Below are 20,173 nucleotides of genomic sequence, written 5' to 3'. Positions count from 1 at the left end.
CAATGCTGGTGAACTTGTAATTAAATTCATCTAGCCTTGATCGTTGGCTTGATAATTTTTGTACTTCAGGTACTTTATATTCTGATCAATAGCACAAACATTGACATCAAACATTTCTGGACTATCATCGTGCTAATATAGCATATGTACGATGATCCAACCGTACGTTCTATTTTACCAACCGAAATTATAAAAATATGAAATAGAATTTTAGGAAGTATGTACAAACCATTTTAAGTGGTGAATTTTGTATAAGGATAGTTTCGGTCAGCTGAGTGTTGTTCGGTTCGGAAACAAAGACACCTTTTCTTGCAAGGGCTTGAAGAATTCCGAGGTGGTTTTGATTGTGGTAATTTGGATCCGAGTAGATATTGGCCAGCGCCAAACAGTAGAGCTCTGCATTGGAAAGCGAGTGGACTATCTGTGGCTTCAAATGTTCCTGATCCTAGAATAAGTGATAGAAGGTAGGTAGAGTTAAAAAAAAAAACAATGTTTGAAAATGAATCAAACAATCAAAAAACCAAGAATTCGACCGATAACGTACCTCGTGATCACGATAGTACGGCTCTCGTAGATTGTCCGGCACGTTGTTGTTGTAAGCCTTGGAAAGCAGCCACTTCACGGAGGCACGCTGTTTGGCCTGGAACAAAAATGTATAAAAACTTAGTATTACCGCAGAATAACGGCCATTATTGTAACAGTGGTTTCAATTCGCAATAACGCCCATCCAATCTCGTTGAACAGTCTCTAGAGAAACCAGCGCGTGAAAATTTCGTGCAAAAGATGAGATATCGTTCCCCTGGTATTATCTCATAACGTCTAAAGAGTTGGGTTCAGATTAAAACTAAACGATGAGATGAAAAAGTGCCCACTTCGCATGTTTCGCTATCTGCACGCATCCATATCATCTTGGTTCACCAGGTATATACACACACCTTATCCGAGATAAGAATATCGGGGAGGTGTCGATTGACAATGAACTCATGCCGGAGCCGTGGACTAATATCATAGTTTTTACATAAGGCCGTGAAATATTCATTCTTATTCTTCTTTTTCGCATACCAGTGTTAAAGGAAATAAATACTCGAATTCTCTAGCTAATGTTCTATTGCAAAATTCGGGAGTAATAAACGAACTACTAGTAACTTGGAATCGAGTATCATAAGCATCAGAAAAAGAACAGTGTCATCGCAACGCGTAGACAAAATCATCGTCGTCACCCTGGCCTGGTTTCTGGGATTGTCAATGTGACGTAATTCCATTGTAACTCCTTATGCCGCTGCAGCACAGGCCAACAAACTGATTGTGATTTGTGATCACCGCGTGTCGCGGTACATTATAGAGAGAAGACGACTCCAAGAGCTACCAGCTACAACGCGTTTCATCCTTGTCGTTATTACAATATACATACACGTATAAAAAGCATGTGCCCAACACCGTGCACATCTGTATGTACCTATAAACTGTCCACCGTTTGATAAATTTAGACCATGACACCATCGCAGGTCAGTTTTATCCTCCTCTTAGTACAACCACTCTATGTTGGAGAATTTATAAGATGATAAGAGGATAGATATATCGATAAGCCAGTAATTGATCATTTGGAGACACCGGTATACCACATCCCTTTAATTGCAAAGTGGAAAAATAGTAACACGGTGAGTTTAAGGACGACGCAAGTAAAGGATGAAAGCAGTGACGTATGAGCAAAGGTTCAGGTTTCATCAACCACATTTCGATTTAAGTGTGGAATAGAAGAAATACTCATATCTTCCCAAAATTTAAATCACCTCTTTCCTGGTTAATTTTATTCAACTTGCCGTCCCGAGATCACTTCCGATATTCCTACGTATAGTATATTGTTTCTAGTGTTCAGACGTGTCAAGTTCTCTGATACTCTGGGGTGGTGAATACGAACGGCGACGCCGGTCTCGAGAATCTCTTCAGTTATCTTTATAATAGCGTCGAAATCTTAAGAGTGGCGCTTCCAGTCAGAGAGGAACAGGATGTAGTCCCAGGAGGAGGCCACGTCGAGTTTTCTGCTATGGACTTCGAGGTCGCGTATATAACAGACAAGCTGGTGTAATAACTTCTCTCCGAATGATGCATTTGCAACTCCTTTTTCGTAGCGTTCAGAGATTGCTCTCAGCAGAAAAACTTGTCGCATTTAATTGTTCGAACAATTTTCAACGTTGTCAACTGCAGTCGATACAACTGTTACTGTGTCTTTAATTGCAGCAGTTTCTTTCAGAGTTATCGTTATTACTGTTACTATTTTCATCAAAAGCTGATACATCACCGTTTTGGTTTCATTTCCTTGCCTCATCAAGGTTCAGGTAGTCAATACTAATTCCATGATCCAGAATCGGTAATACGCGGAAGACGGCGAAAAATAACATACAATTTACGACTCTGTTAACCGCACGAACGAACCAAGTAAAGAGATCGATATATTTAAATATATATATAAGGCCGTAGGTGATCTGACAAGCGAAGTATGTATGAGTCGTCGTCACTCGGCCTCGAGAAAAAATCATTCGTTCGTAAAGCAGGAAATACCTACCTACTTATGTGGCACGTACATGTATGAGACAAGTACACTACTACCAACGAAGAGCAATCTGTTCTCCAAATCTTCAACAGCTATGCGTAGCTATAATACATGTATCTAAGAGTTTCCTACGAGAGAGAACCTTTGAATTATTTTAATTTTGTTTTTTCTATTTTATTTCAACCCCCCAATAACGAGACTTGGCAACGTAAGTCTTCTTACGATTAGGAATAATCTACTTTTCATTACTTGTACAAAAGGCTTTAGCGTGCGTACAGCGACCGTCTTTCTCTCATTCTTATTATTATGAATAACATTATGAAGGAATATTGCGTGCGCGCGGAATACAGACGTCGAAAAATCGAAGTGTTCGTAGGTATAACTAATTTTAACAATACGTGAATACCTAAATACCCGTAGCAGGGGAGAGAAGCTTGCATATAACAAAATTGAATCTACACTTCATCTGGTTCTCCGCAATATAATCTGTATAGAAATTTATTGAACCAGCTATATAATTAGGAGAAATGATTATTTATGTATACTCGATGTGGCAGTGGACAGTAGGTAACGGTATATTCTTATAATAGCCTGCCCACCAATAACACGAACGAACGTTATGACATACCAGCAATGCTTAATCACTGATTAAAAATGACAGGTTCCGAGGCTATAAGGTTTCCGTTTTTGTCTATAGCAGTTAAAAAATCATTACTCTCACTGCCTCGTCCGTTTTGCTTTTACGAATTCATGCGTGGCTTGCATAATTGTTAAAAAAATCATCGTATTTTTTGACATTAACACGCCTTGAAATATACGAGTCGCCACAATCGCTGTTGATTCGGTGGTCTGACTAATGAATGTACAACGTATCGTTGACTTATATGTTATTACATTTACGTACAACGTATATACGTATGGGGTTTGCCATAAACTGGCACGCAGCGGCGTTAGGCCTCTTTATGGAAGACGGTCGGATATATACGCGTTATATATTTAAAAGGAAATGGTTGATCTCTCCTCGGGTCATTGACTCGCGTTCTCGATTCTCGATTTCGACTTTACGCCAGGTGTTATCATCTCTCCGGAAGCGATCCTCAGTCCTGGTCATCGTCATTTGGGTAGCAGCTTGTTCCTCCTGCTTTCTGAATAAAGAGCCTCGAGAAACACGATATTTACCCGTTTCCCACCCCGAGTCCGTTATGCACCGTTGTCGCCACATAATAACCGGTATCCGAATGGGTTCGTTGGTATTTAATCCAAACTCTTTTTTTCAACTCTTGCAAATTCGGAACTTTCGAATCACTAATTCTTATCTGAATCAGTTTACATTTTTGAAACGGGTTGGTTATGATTTATCCCCTGAAAAGAATTCGCAATTCGTGCTCAATCTCGATATCCAATTTTTCCTTTCAAGCGCGATTTTGCTTCAAAAATAAATTTGTACAGATTATTTTTGTGAGAAGCCGATTCGAATTATTTTTATACTGAAACAAAACATGCAAAGTACTATCGCAATAAAAATGATACTTGCTCCTGTTTCGCAAGATGAATTAACATTCATATTCCCTGAACAAAAGTGAATCTGTGAATATGAATAAGAGATATATATTTCAAAAAGAAAAAAAAATTGGAGAGTATATAATTTCCTGTGATAACTTAAATACTTGGCGTTGCTGTTACGTTCAATTCATCACGGCCTCTTGAATTTTTGGCTATCTTGACCCTCGATACATTTTCCATATACTTGGAACTATACGTGTATTAAAATTTGGTATTGTTTAGTTAAACGTTTCGCATGTCGGGGGCGCAGTTAATAGCAGCGAGTTAAGAATGGCAAATTAATTCCCACATACCGACACTTATGAATAAGAAATGGAGTTATAACCTTGACGCGGTAGTCAGGTAAATAGGTAAATAGGTAAGTAAGAAAATTAGTATTGTAGGTACATTCTGGTACATGCATGTGGTATATTTAATTATATATACTATTTTGCACGATTCTTCCTGCATGCAGCGTCGATCACGAGAATTTAATTATGAATCAGAATTAAATGTACAAAAAAAATAACTTCTAGAATGAGCTGATTCATTATAGCAACTATAACAACACACTGAATTTATGAACGGAAATATTTAAATAATTTACGACGCCTTCAGCCTCGATATTAGCAGTTTGGGCAAACTGAATCTAATACCTGATGTATTTATCTGCCCACATTCCGCCTTTTTCGATAGAAGCTGCTATAATATCCACTCAAATTCGCTCAAGTAATCATCGTTTGAAGAATTTGCACAGGGAAGGAAGGGACTGTCTGAAATTCTTTAAGGACTTCAGACTCTCAAACAGAATGTACACGGCATGAGGTACAAAATGGGGGAAAAAATTATGGCACATGAATGGAACGTTATCTGCAGAATAGGCAGGCAATCAAACTACAAATCATAGGGATAAAATGACGTGGCTTGGAAGTTTAAAGAGTAACTTAGAGCGTGCTTAAGAATTCGCTTCACCGATTAAAGGAATGTACATAAGGTACGTAGAATAATATTTATTTGGGATTCTCATCGTAAGTTTATTTCTTATTTCTCGTTGGCGATGCGCGGTTACTTTTACCGAAAAATGGTTTGAATTGTATAAAAATTTCGTTACTCGACTAACGACGACTATTATACGTATATAGGTATACCATGTGTACGCGTAATCTGCATGATATATTAGGGATCACGTAGGGGGTTGCAATTTCCGCGACCAGATCTAGAAAGTAAATTGAATATGAAAACCATTTCCAGCATTACTTTAGCAAACTTCAACTCACTAAATTGTCGGTTAACGTTGCTACTTTCGTAATCCTCGATTTTCAACGGTGGATCGTTGACGAAAGCCGTAAAATAATTAATATACCTATAATACACGAATTTAAGTTCGTAACTATTATCGTGGAGATTCATATCTGCGAAACATTCTTGCGAAAGTGAAGTGATAATCTTATACGTGTCCGATTATCTTATCTCGGTATGAGCAAGCGTTGGCCGCGCACTAAGAACATATGTACATATAAATAATCAGAGATAAAAGATTTTCACCGTGAAAAGTTCAACGGACAGACAGGGTATGCGTAATACGCATGCCTGGCATATACCTTATCATATATTTGAGCAAAGAACAACAATACATGTATATTTCGGGCATAATTCGGTACGGAGAACAAGTCTGAGTCAGCTGAGTAAATAGCTGCAGATAAAACCCTTTAAGAGCTACCAAAGTGCAAATCAATCTGAGTGCAGGAAACGGATCGACTAGTTCCTTCTGGAGTGACACGGATTAAGTGTTGCCGGTGCTTCCGCGACTGATTTTCAGATAAATCTTTTCACATGCATCACGTGTAATAAAGAATTACTTCTTTTTCTCTTTTCCTCCCCATGTCACAATAAAACTCTCTACGACAATCAATTCAATCCGGATATTTAATCAGACTTTAATTTATACATGTGTGTGTGTGTGTGTGTGTGTGTGTGTGTGTGTGTGTGTGTGTGTGTGTGTGTGTGTGTGTGTGTGTGTGTGTGTGTGTGTGTGTGTGTGTGTGTGTGTGTGTGTGTGTGTGTGTAACATGTATTCATTACACAAGAGTAAGAACATTGAAAATTTCAGAGTACAAAAAGCGACAGTGGGGAGTTTATTTTAACAAAACGAGAATAGGACGCACTACTTTAGACGTATCTATGCAGGTACTTATAGCGCTATAGTGAATGTCATTGCATTGCCCACGTGCGCATGTAACATATTGTAACTATGTGTATGTATATATATATATAATTATACGTATATATATATGTATATATACACATATACGTATATATATATATGCACAGATATAAACTCGTAACGCGAAGTAGTCGACTTGTGATGATATTAACCTATAAAAAGATTCATCGTCATCAGTAATACAGCACATAGGTATGTGAATATACGTAGACGTAGTTACGGTAATTGCACGTATATATAACGTATACAAGTCGGCGTAATTGTATAATACAAATATATTGTTTATACGAACACAAGCACGCGCCTTCTTCTCGTATAGGAGATTACTCGTTGCAGAACGGACTGAAATAATTAGCCACCGAATACCCATTCCCTTCTATATGTATATCTATGTATAATATCTAGCCAGCCTGCCAGCAACCGAGTGTGTTATATTATTGCACTACTGTCAATGACCAATTAATCTCTTTGACCTTCGTGCCAAATTTCATCACGAGATGTGCGATTAATGCGAAAAAGAAATGATGGTTAGATATTTAATCTTCGTCGTTCGATCGAGATCGGCGAGAATGAATCGATCGATTCAAGTGAAAGTGATAAAGTAATATGGGAACGATAAAGGACAGGAATAAGAAATTACGATAATCAATCACACATGTTCAAATTATATTTAAAAATAATAGGAATAATGAAAGTGCAAGGTCGAACTGTATTGAAAAAGACAATTATATCTTTTTATCCTGTTTGAACAACTGATGTACTCGGTACACCGATAAGAAAGAAAACTGTGATTCATTCCGGACAATTTACAGATTGAATAATTAATAACTCTTCTCAATGATCTGCAGTGTAAATACAGAGGTTATTCGGTCCGTTGTTTATTAATATAAATCGTGATTGCTGCGATAATCACAGGGAGGCCGGAGACACGGCTCGGAGCAATACCGCTCGTATTATAATCGTCAAGCAAGCTGAGATGATGTCTAGATTAGCTCTGCGTTAGACAATCGAAAGATTTAGGTGACTGACCATGCGTGAAAGATGATCTGGGATCGGGAAACGATCATTATTGTATGAATCCGTATGTATGTGACATCTTTGTGTGAGTAAATCAAGTTATTATTTCGCACAGTGATACGAAACAGCATTGTAAACAGGGGGGAAATATTCAAATTAAAAATCGATGTCTCAACGTAACCGAATTTCATCCTACAGCACATAATTAGAAAATCCAAAGTACGTTTCAAATTGTTATAATAATACATAGTCTACTGTAAATTCGCGGGAGAATAAACGGAAATGATCGATGTTTCGTATCACCGAATTTGTGAAAAATATATGAAATTTCCCCAAACGAATTCGTGAGATTTTCAAAAAAAGAAAGAAAGCAGTAACGTTTTTGAAAAAATTACCGTAATCGCAAAGAAGTTTATTACTGCGCTACTTGATCTGCACAATTATTATGCAGAATAATGCACGTACGTAATAATATAAATGTTATACCGCGCCGGCGGAGGACAAAACGCGTGTGTGAATCTATAGACGCGTGCATGCATGATACGGATGGGCGGCAGGAGGTCGCAAAAGCCTCTCACAAGTGTTAGCCCACGCATATCGTCGTCGTGTAACATCTGTATAGGTGAACCGTGGACACGGATCCTTTGCAGTACATAAAAGGTATGGTCGAGAACGACGTGACGGGAAGATAAATGAATAATTTGTCGAGTTATCGTTAAATACCAGTGAACTCTATGAGATCGCCTCGTAGTAGGAGGCGTGGATTTTGGACAGACGACGACGACTCGCATCGTTATACATTATTTCATATGGACCTTATGGTGTGGGTATACACTGCAGATCGACAAATATATTGCGAAATCGAAAATAACGCCCACGCGCGTCTGTATGACTTTCTTTTTTTCTCATTTGCTTGAAAAATTTATTATTCTTCTCATATTTATAACTATACGCAACTTTTTTCATCCTCCAGACGTCCGAATCGTGCAAAATTGTATAATTTAGTATGTACATACATATGTATCACGTACATGTTATGTAGATACACACACGTGGGTAGGTTGCTAATTTTCTCAAAAACACACCTGTATCACGACTCGATTAAATTTTCCGACTTATCGCGCTTGTACAATCAATTAAATAAATGTATGTATATATATACACACATTATACATATAATATTAACTTTATCAACGGAACTTGGCGTTTTTCCTGCACGCACCGGCATAATTTCTTTTTTTCCTCGATTTTTGTGGTGTTTAGAAAAAAAAAAAAGGAACCGTTTTTTTGTTTAAACGCATACATGGTGAGAGAAAAGTATATAAGGTTGTGTAAATTATAGAATCAACGTTTTCAAGTTGACGGCAAGAAACTTTTCTTGTTATACGAAAGTTTGAAAAACTTGTCAAGTAATAAATGTGCTAGAAAAGCAACAAGCAGCGTATAAAGCAGCGAAGTAGCTGGTATACCTCACACTTGAGCAGAGGAGAGAGACCCACCCAGATTAATTTGTAAAAGTGCTGTCCGACATAAAAACGTATGACCTTTGCTACACGACATGCGATAACTCACCAAAATTATCTTAAGTATCCAAATCATTCGATATCCGAAACCGTATATATACGTACAAGGTAATGTATCACAAAACTATCGTACCCTAAACTCGATACACACATGTATACGGTATAAGAATATCGATAACAGAGACGAATGATTGACAAAGGATGAAGATAAAAAAAAATAAAAAAAAGAACGCAAGAAAGAAATCGCAACACTACGTTCCGCGAAAAGGAAACGCGAGCGAGCATTTCCCGCTCCTCGTCAAATGAGTATCACAACGTCAGCGGCGGCGCATTCTATAAAATAAGTCCATCCAAGTAAGGCGTAGGAAAAGAACTAACTAAGGCTCAGAATGAGAAGAATGATGATACAGCCCAACTTGACCCGGTGGTGGGTATGTGCCTAGTGTAAAATCGCCTCAAGTATGGGTTCAACTAGTGTGTAAGTACATCGTTTGCGGGGAAAGGAGGGTGGTGTAATCGTCAGCGAGGCAGGCACGCAGACAGGCGGACTTACATACTGGACGCTAGTCTACCGGGTGTTGGCTGGTTCTTCGTGCACCAGGAACTCGCACTGTTTCGTATGTAGATCGTCGATCACGGTCTGTCGAGTTCTCTAAGTGTCTAACTAACTCGAGTTTATTCTTACCTCCTGCAGCACCTGCCATCCATGCAACAGCACAAGATATTACGCTGTTCCTCCTTCTCCACCTCCACCTCTTACTCTTGAATTTGTGATCATTCGCACGTTGCCGTCGAACCATTAACCGACCAACTTCAAGGCGCGTGCAGATTGTTGTGATTTTAAAACCCGACTAATTGGACTCGGAATGGGCAATTAAATAGCCGTTGCCAACTGACAGACGTTGTAGCTTTACCACTCCGATTCATGAATAGTTATTCCGCATATTGTTAAACCCCACTGAATGCGGATTGTCCGGAGCAGTTTTATACTCTGTCAAACAGTCCTGTCGAACGTACACGCGAGGCAACAGTAATAAGGGCTGAGAGAAAATTAGCGCATAATTGAACTAGCTAAGTGAACGGACGGACCTACCTAATTGACAATTAAACCTGCACCGGCTCGAGGGGGAAAAGAAGGAGGAGTGATATGTTGCGTCTATTGTGAGCCAGACTTTCGACATCGGCACAGCCGATGAAACTGCAATGTCCAGTTCACAATCGGAGATACACCGGATACGTACGCACGTCTGTATGATCCCTGTCCTTTTTATCAGGACGCCGAAGAAAGGAGGAATGAACGAATCAATCAACGAGACGGAACACCGACGCTCTTTCGGTACCGAAGAAGCTTTGCGCCTTTTCGGAATAACGCATCTCGCAATCGGAGATGCATCACGCGTGCTTTTGCATGATGTACGGCAGTAAAGGCAGGGCGTAGTTGCTGCTTGTTATTGTCGTTGTTTTCTTGTGAAACTGAATGAAACTTAATTGATACGCAGGTGGCCTCATATGCAAATTATCATCAACGACATACCCAAAGTCGGCCTACTCAAAGCGAACCTGTCGAGGAGAGTTGATGAAGAGGAGGAGGTATAGAGAAAGAGAGTAACGGGCGTGTGTGAGTCGGTGAGTCTGCTGCAGGATTGGGGTAATGTTACTGATACGTCGTAGTCAAAAGAGAGAGAGAGAGAGAGAGAGAGAGACTGTCGGTCGATCACCGCATATACGTAAACTTCAATCGATATCGCCTTGTTTAATTACACTTTTACTACATATATATTAACGAAGTTCGGTATTTTCGTCGTCAACTTCACTCTGTAAACTTTGGACGCTATCGGAGCAGTTTGAAAAACCCGTTGCAGTAAACTCATTGAATTCGTATATAACTCGGCGTTTTGATGATGATACTGAACCGCAACTATCAAACTTCACTCCGTACACAACGGTACGCATGGATGGAAGAACTTAATCTTCGCGATCGGTAGGTATGTACAATATGTAATTCTCTTTATCGCGAGAGACATCACACAGATGTTCAGGAATAATTAAAGGAATTTGATCTGTACAGAGATGGAGTTTGTGAGGAAAAGTGGAAGAAAAAATATATGGGTCGCCTAATTACCCGCGAATACAGTTTTCAGGGTGTGTCTTGTGTATGAAAGTGACACGAACCACACCTCTGGCTCGGTGGGTCAATTCCGAAGGACTCAACTTGTGGAAATGAAAAAAGAACCGATACGTTATATAACCATACGAAAAGGGTGAAACCTATTTTTACAATCATGAGAATACTTTGCACTCGCTTCTAGAGGAAGAATCATTCTTCACGTCTAGTTTTCATGCGTTAATAATTACAGGCATAGGTAGGTATGCCAAATTCTCGGGAAAACACACACGACGGGTATTGTACCCTCTTCAATTCTCCAGTCGCTAACTGGGTCAGACAGAATAATTATAATTATAAACCGACTTCTCGGCGAGCTAACTCGGCGCTCCATCGACTGTGCAAATAAAATTAATAATAAAATACAGAACTGCAAATTCGGGAGAGAAAACTTTTTAAAAATCCGGAATTTTGCATCTTACAGACTGGTGTGAAGGAGAAATTTGTCTAAAGAAGATATGAAAGTATCTATTTATTATATACTCTGATTATATAAATTATATGTGTAATACATAACAACTTGTCCGGAAGTCACGTCAGATTCCGCATTTTGTGCAAGGTCATCGGGATTTAAATTCTTATATCTGACTAATGATTGGATGATCGAGATTGAACCCGTTTCTTAGACGAAAAGTGATGCGAAGAAAATAATCATCATAATAGGAAAACTCGTGAAACGTAATTCTTTGCCGTCAAAAGTGAAAATAATTATTGAAAAACGCACATCATCACTGTAGTTATTACTCTTTAAAAAAAATAAAAAGATTTCAACGATTCAACAAAGAGTTTAAAACTTTCACCCGTGTTTGTTTTTAAAGCAGTGCAGGAGCCTTACATTACATCTTATACACGTTGCGTTGGTCAGTAAATTAAAGAACCACGTGGTGGAACATTGACTTACGTGGTTATCTCGGATACTACTTTCAACGTGAGAAACGTTAGAAAAATTCAAATTTTTCAGAAGCTGTGCACATTCTCTTATTCCTCTCAGGTTTTCGTATTGTATGTTTAATCAAGACACGACGAGCACACGGAGACGGTGGATTTTTAAATAGAAGGGTAAAAGCACTTTCTTTTCCCTAAAAACATGGACGAGAAGCTGTATACGATAAACTAGTATGCGTAGTATATTTCCCCATCCCGGAAGCAGCGGGAAAGAAATGCCTTCTCGGCCTGCGTTGCACTGCTGCAGTGGTGGACGAGGGGACGAGTCGTCTAATAATATACCTGAACAGCACTTGTAGTAGGAAGCAAAACAGGCCACACACGAATGAATGAGTCTGCAAAGTGTCAAAAACGGACCATGGACCAAATCTTTACGCTCTGTCCGGAGAGACTCAGAATTCCAAATCTGTATTACGTAACATCGCGAGCTAAAAATTTTTTACTTCTCTCTCTCTCTCTCTCTTTTTTGTCGTTCGTTACATTCATTTCCTATTCATCTCTAGTCGGGATCGTTCCTTCCTTTCGGTAAAATAAAACGGAAATTTGGATTGAGGTAAAAAAAAAAAAAAAGAGAGAGAGAGAAAAAAAAAGAAAAAGAAAATGGTTTGAAACCGATTAACGGCGAGACAAGTGTACCAAAATTTTGTATAAGTCATTCCTCACTCTGCTTTTACGGCAGCAGCGGCGGAAGCAGCAGCCACTGGTCATCGCACGAAATAGAATCAGCCCGGATTTCGAATGCCCCAAACGAGAGAGGAGAAGTGCTGGACCGCTTACTTGGGGCTTTAAATTCTTCGAATCCCGGCATTAATTTTTTTTCACCTCCGCGCCGCCCACGTTCTAATCGCGGAGTGAAATTCAAGTTTAGGTACAACACACCGGTTAAACGGCCGAGACGGATATAAATTTTTTGCAAAGTTTTTCTATTTTGAGAAGTAATTTTTCCCATGTAAGGATATGCGATTGTACGTCAAGATCGGAGTGTGCGTGGAATAAGAGAAAAAATATTGCGCGGAATGATACGAAGAATTGGTAAGAAGAAAGATTTCGGAATAACTTCTCCTGCATCTTCGAATTGACGTAACTGAAGTTTATACGTTCCATTCGGCTTTTTATTCATTATACAACCACCGGCACCCACCACCCACACACACACCATCTACGTGGGCCGTTACCGCTGCTGCAGGGTATGATGTGTATTTTCATTGGGTACCTAACGCCAACTTCGTCGTCGTCGTCGTCTTTCCCACGCACGTTCCTTTTATCACCGAAAAAGTGCGACGCCGAAAGTTGCGATCGAGTCAGACTAACACGCATTAATTAATTTCTGAAGATATTTTAGTCGACATTTTAAACGTTTCGTTCGATTGCGATGCTGTAATATAATTAAACTTTACGACAGGACTGAAGGACGAAAGGAAAACATGGAATTCGGTTTAGATCGACATTGTGCCAAGTTAATGAAAATTCTACAAATTTTTTAAACTTTTATTTTAAAAACCTGTGTAAAATTTGTGAGTTTGTGTGACATCTATTCTTATGGGAAACTTTCAGGTTCAATATAAAATCGGGATAGATTAAAAACAAAATAACTCCGATTCTAAATTTTACACAGGTGTTTCAAATAAAGGTGAGAACGTTTTGCATAAATTTCATTGTCTTGGCACGATTTTGTCTTACACGCCTTTACGATCCTTAAATATGATCTAAATAATATGAATGAGAATTTTTTTCTCATCGATTAGAAAGAAATGAAGATAAAATCGATTCTTACGTAAACCTTTCTGACCGACCGAAGAACGTTTTGTTTGGCTAACATGACCGAGAGACGAAGGAGAAAAAAAGCGAAACGACATTGTAATTTGTAACGAGTATCCACACATCGAAAGCAGTCCATTGTATGTTAATTCAAGGCAGACCGATCTGCTCGGGACAAATAAATACAGGCTGTAGGAGGAAGAAGGGCGAGCCCTCCTTCCTTCGGACAAAATTCGAGACTTCCTCGATTGCTGATAGTCGTCGCATATTTTATCGAGCGGAAATATATGGATGACTTGCTCATCGACTGTCTCAATCATAACTAAATACGTCCGACACGTGAATATGTATCGTACCTATTTTATTTCCCAAGACAATCCTACTTCTAAGTTTGATCCCTTTTCGCAGTTTATTTTTTTTATTTCTCTTTTCAAGGATTCGGATCATTTATAACGGGTATATCGAGCCGAGTCGATATTCATCATCGGGTTTTAATCTCTCCCTTGTGATACATTCCCGATCGGTAGATATGACGGAGTCACTAGTCAAATGAATGTTATCATTTCTGTGTATATCCGAGGGGTTGTAAAAAGCCTCTTAAGAATCTTATCGAAACGTCCATAAGCCATAGATAATCGTCGTCATCATTCCATAAAATAGTGTATGTTCAAGGTAAATATGCGAGAACTGATATCCGAGTGGAGAAGAGTATGAATACATGTATACCTCAAAAGTAAAATGCAAAGGTGTAACATAATGTCGGAAAAACTCTAAATATAAAATATTTGCTAAATTTCTAATCATGTTCTTCATAAAAAAACAAGGCAGGGATTGTCATTTTCTCCTAATCCTACGTCTGGTTTGCAAATTACAACAACAGCAGTTGTCGGTTGTACGTGATGAAAAAAAAAAAGAAGAAATCTCAATAATACTATACTTACAAGACTTAATAGAAATGAGTAACCACGTGTAACTTGATGTTCTGTCAAAATCAGCTGTTTCTATTGAATCACGAGACCCAGAGTAGCGCGCACATGGTTTACCTATCAACCGAAAAACATGCGTCGTTATCGGTTGCTTTTTTTTCGTCATTATTATTTGTGATAAGGAGAAATACCGTGTATTAGACTTTGAGATTTCTTTTTTTTTTTTTTTTTATTGAAAAAACTTTGTCCATTCATACATCCAACTATTTTCGATGAATTATAAGTAGGTACGTGAAACAGAATTAATACCATCATTGCTGTTACAGAGACCCGAATAATCGATTTCAGTTTTCAATTCATTGCTAATGTAAAAAAAAAAGTTTGCTTCGATCCGCCAAATAATTGCACACATAAGTTACCAGTGAACATCAAACGCGGTAGACCATAAATAAAAAAACACGTTTATTTTTAATAATAATCATAATAATAATGAAAATGGTAATGGTAATGAAATGGTTGGTATAAATGAAAGGAGACGGTGAGACGGTGTGTCGCACGCCTACACACGACACCAAGCATATTTTTCTCCGTAGCCTAAGGGGTCAGGGCGTGGAGAGAGCAGAAGAAAAGGGGGATCGTCTGCTGGGTGCGCACACTACGAGAAGAAGAGGTGTATGTGCTCGAAGAAAGACGACATAGACATGCAGTACGCCGGAAGTGAGGTACAGTTAGGTACTATAACAACATGTCCATAGATCAGAGTGTAGGCCGATATCTCTTTTGAAATGAAAGTGTACAGTATGTGGGTACGTGATGTCTACTGGCGATCTAACAAACCGGCAATGCTTATATATATATATATATATATGTATGTATGTCTGAAAGATAATCGTAAAAATATCGACGGACGGATGGACGAAAGCTCCGATTGTAACAGAGATGAAGAACGAAGGATGATGAAAAATTGAAGAGAATAACAGAGAGGAATAATGAAGTGGTAATATCTCACGATAACTCACGTAAGCTGTTGTGATACTGGTACCCCTGATCATATCCCTCATTTCCGCGTCAATTTGGGTATTATTGACTGCTATTCCATGCACAGTAACCGGCGACGAAGGCATTGTCATTGTCATCACTTCACTAACCATCTCTCTAAAGAATCATCTATAGAGAAGTGCAGCGGTGATCGAAAGATTTGTTTTTTCCTCCTTCGGACAACAGCTAATTTATTTTTATCACCACCACCACCACCGACACGTAGTAGAAATTTATATATACGTATACGGTAGTATTACCGAAAAAAAAAACTGTTTGAAGTTATGGCATGCAGCTGTTGTTAGGTTTTTTTTTTTTTTTTTTTTTTCAATTCGGTTTCGATTCCGAAAAGGCAAGTCGGTAGTTGTACTTCGTGTGCAGTTAAGGATCACGGCTCACTTAAACTACTATGTAGTTATTACCATCCGGTATTCATTGAGCGCTTAGGGCGAGGTGAGGAGACCTGATGCCATGGCAATTTCCATGATGGGAAGAAGACAAACACTGAGAGAAAACAGTGTGCTTCTTTATCAGCTTTCACTCGAGAGTTCTCATGGGGCTCAGTGCAGCCTCACCGTCGCCATAATCGTGAAATTTTCGAACCACAACCGACTCACTATTTTCAGGATGAAACTTGATACACTCATTTTTTTAAAATTCCTCAGCGATTGGTTCACGTTTTTGGAGGCCACTTTTCTCCTTTTTCCCCTCGCGTCATTTTCCTCTGTCCCGTTCTTGAACTGTTATTTAATATGTATACATCTCTGAGGAATTTCAATATTTATTGTTAGAATCGGGGTTATTTCATTCGTCATTCAATTCGAATTCAACTATGAAGAAAGCACACCCGTTTAAATCAATACCTCAAATGTCAACCTACAAAACTCGTCGGCACCTAATACTGCTAATTGCATTATAAAACATCGTGAAATGAAAAGTATATTAGTTGGCAAGATTCAAGATAAACACCAGATACTCCTTATCTTGCATATTTCGTCAATGAAAGAAAATACAATGCCGAGTACGAGTAAAAACTACCAATGTTTTACAAACAATTAAAATACCAATCAAAAGTTAATATAATAAAGAGTAAAAAAAGAATGAACGCCAATAAATTTTTGTAGGTCTGATCAAGGTATTGGATGAATGACTTGGTTTATAATTCACAGTCTGCTATGAATCAATAATTTCGTGTTTTAATTTCTTAATATGTGGGAAAACGACGAATCCAAGGAATCACTTGTGTCAGATTAATTAATATTTCTGAAACTCATTGATGTTTCCACCTGAACACAGCCAACTGTCTTACCACTGAGAAAAAGAAGCGCATTTAATTATTGCGCTGAACCTCCTTTTCACGTTGTTAACTAATCGACTACCCAATACTAACTAAGGACTAAAGCAGAACCACCAGCCTGTTATTCCATGAGTCAGCTGACTGCAAAGAGTGCTGGTGCTGTCTGCTCTCTGACTTTCAATTAGCATAGGACCTCCATTGTGACAAACGCGTGGGTAAGATTCCGATTTCTCACTCAGTGGCTACCTCAGGTGGTTTGAATTGTCACTAAGTAATTTGAACTTTGCGTCCCCGAGAAATAATAGCAGCAATTTTAACATAGCTTGAAATCTTGATGCAAGTTTCAATAACCTAGTTGCATAATATGTAAGCAATGCTTAATGAATATCTTTAGTCAAAAGTAAAGATGTAACACGAGGAGAGAAAGGAATCGAAATGTTTCTGTTGCTTTTTTATCCACACGTTTCGACAACTTGGTATTGAATTACGATATTGAGATACGAAAAGTAACCAGTTAAGAGAGGATAAGAGAGTTATAACAAGTGAGTATTAATATCGTTTCCCTGCTTTCATCGTCATCTGGAGTTTTAACATAATAAAATACCAGTTATGGTCGTAAGATTTGAATAAAAAGCAACTCACTTATAATATTCCTTGTGGTATGTGATCGATGGAATGGAAGGGAGTGAAAGACAGAGAGAGAATAGTGGTCATGGGGAAACGATTCTAAATATAGTGTTAAGGTGACCGATCCATTGAGTTTTTTTATAGATTATAGTTGTAAAACTTATGCTTACTCCTTTTTAGACACCCCTATAAGTAACTCGGCTAAACTACATCTTGAAATAAGTTAGGGCACTGACCCTGGGTACGCAGAAACCCAAAATGCATTAAGTTTGAACAAATTTCTGTTAATTATTAATACTGTAAACGCTCTTACGAATGCGCATAGAAGAAAGTCAGAAAACATTTATTCAAAATTTGTTCAAAATATCAGACCTAATAGAAAAAGAACAACTGAGAAAAAGGCTTTTGATTTTTAAAGATTCAGACAATAGCAAGATATGTTTAATAGTTTTCCACGTTTGTAATAATGCGATGAAAATAAAATCAGATTAAATTTCAGGTCAGTAATAAAACGTCCAAGACTACTTTGAAAAAATATATCAACTGAGCTTTCATCAAGCACTGAGAAATATCAGTGAATATGGAAGAAATATAATTTAGCGTTGGTATTATACTAGAAGGGTCAAAATAGTTTCAAAACAAAATAATTATAAAACCAAGATTTGAGATAATAGAAAGAAATATTAAATACCATACCATTTTGCATGAAAATCAGTCATTCGTGAAGAAGTACAGAAGTCAATTAAATGTATCATTTTTTCACAGTTGAGTTGGTTAAGCAATAATAAATTATAGTTTGTTTTATATGTAAATAAAGTCTCTCGAATCCAGCAGAAACAGATTTTAAATAAGATTGATACACGACTTAATGATGCACAAGTTTTTACTCACAGCTTGTAATAATCTTACACATGGTATTTTTGTTTATTTCTTTAAATCATGTATTATAAAGCTTCAAAAATAAACATCTTGGGTGGATTCAAAAAGAAAATTAAAGTACGTGCAAAATGAGCTGCATCAATAATTAAGATTAATAAAACTACATTTTTTTGACATTTCAACAATTGTAGCGAAAATGAGCTAGTTAATTTTATTAATAATTTATTTTCTTCACTAAAAATTTATCGTTAGTGCGCTATTTTTTATATCGATTAGACACTGTTTTAACTGGGAACCTGTATCTGCTTAATTCTAGGATTTAAACTTACCAAACGAGTCTCAGATGTGTCTGAAGCATGTTCCGAGTCTCCGGATGCATGTCTTTGCTCTCCACTAATCCCACCGCTGCCTTTACGCCGATCTTCTCCAATGTTACGATCCATTGTGTCGAAAACATCTACGGATATATCAGCCACTGGCACACTAGCACTAGCACTAGCACTAGCAGCGCACTCAGATTTTGAATCTGATTTAACCGACAGGGTATTTTCTTCAAATGACAACGATTTGTTGTTCGCTGGGGTGAACAGACGCGAAATGGCATTCCACATCCAGTTAACACTGCATTCCAAACGGGAAATATAACAAACGCAAAAATAAACTAGTCCCAATTTTTCTTATCATATCCTGGGAGAGAAATCAAAATTCAAATCGAAAATAATAATAATAATAATAATAATAATAAATAAATAAGTGAGGGGAAAATATTGTGTAGAGTGCAATATTCCAAAACTTTTCTGCTCTTGATAAACAAATTCGATTTGAACGACAGGGTTCGGAGATGTATTTTTTTTTTTTTCGTCTTTCAGTTGGTATGTTTTGATTTCTTATCACAGTATTCCTCCACTAGGTTCTTAATTAGAAAATTACGAAAACTTCGAGCACACACATATCATTCTGCTTCAAAGAGACGCCGTTCAACGTGAATGATAATGGCAACATGAGAATTCTCAAACCCTGAGAATGAGTGACGTGTGTAAACGGATAGGTAGATCTACTTGGAGGGAAAGAATGATTCACCCTGTCGTTCATAGATTTTTCTCTTTTTCTTTTTGAAGCGGAATGAAAAGACACACGCATGAATATGAATATGAATGAATGCAGGTACGTACCTAAATAAACGTAACGATAAAAGAAGAGTTGAGAAGAAAGTGGGTGTGTGTGTATTTAAAAATAACGGATGAGGTTATTGAGTGACGATTGATAATAATTTGGGTTTTGAGAATACAAATGTGGATTAGGTGTGAAGAAATCGGTAAATTAGACAGCGACGTCGCACGACAAAGGACGGATGAGCACTTGGTAGTTTTACGAGTGGTGTTTAATTGACAGCCAGAGGATAGATCCACACTATCAAAGAACGGCCCGTGGTGCAGACATCGAGATGAAATATAGTGTGTCTCTATCTGATAAATTCACCAGCTTACGGATGAGAACACAGCACATGCACAGCACCGAATCACAGTTTGCTAACGAGGGTTTGGTCATCCAAATCACAATTGTCCGGGTTCACGTTTACACTTCTAATCGAAACGTCAAGTTACCTAACGCGAACAACAACCATTTTGCGAAATATATCCAAGCCTACTGCACGTTTGCCAATCGCCGTAAATGAATACCTC

The 20,173-nt window shown here is 38.1% G+C and overlaps 1 protein-coding gene and 1 long non-coding RNA gene across 16 annotated transcripts in view; one reads left to right on the top strand and one right to left on the bottom strand.

The window, feature by feature from the left end:
• LOC124175707 (patronin) overlaps positions 1-20,160 on the bottom strand; it is a 40,403-nt gene extending 20,243 nt beyond the window's left edge. For 4 of the 15 annotated variants that reach the window (XM_046556128.1, XM_046556135.1, XM_046556138.1 and 1 more), the window contains exons 1-4: positions 19,664-20,159; positions 18,821-19,178; positions 545-640; positions 230-445 (exon numbers count right to left, since the gene is read on the bottom strand). In XM_046556128.1, the coding sequence (XP_046412084.1) occupies positions 230-445; positions 545-640; positions 18,821-19,102 (594 nt within the window). In that variant the 5' untranslated portion in view covers positions 19,103-19,178; positions 19,664-20,159. Of the gene's footprint in view, positions 1-229; positions 446-544; positions 641-8,906; positions 8,952-15,669; positions 15,818-18,820; positions 19,179-19,663 lie in introns of those variants that run through there. The other 11 variants (XM_046556137.1, XM_046556141.1, XM_046556144.1 and 8 more) reach the window with 7 other exon arrangements.
• Positions 9,431-10,480, top strand: LOC124175725. The gene is made up of 3 exons (XR_006869222.1): positions 9,431-9,474; positions 9,552-10,270; positions 10,357-10,480. It is a non-coding gene; the product is annotated as an uncharacterized LOC124175725 (long non-coding RNA).
• Positions 20,161-20,173: the final 13 nt, after the last annotated feature.

The sequence above is a fragment of the Neodiprion fabricii genome, chromosome 2 (genome assembly GCF_021155785.1).
Source record: "Neodiprion fabricii isolate iyNeoFabr1 chromosome 2, iyNeoFabr1.1, whole genome shotgun sequence".
In the NCBI taxonomy this organism is placed as follows: Eukaryota; Metazoa; Arthropoda; class Insecta; order Hymenoptera; family Diprionidae; genus Neodiprion; species Neodiprion fabricii.
The sequence above is the reverse complement of the archived record's forward strand: the minus strand, read 5'-3'. Positions and strand labels throughout refer to the sequence as shown.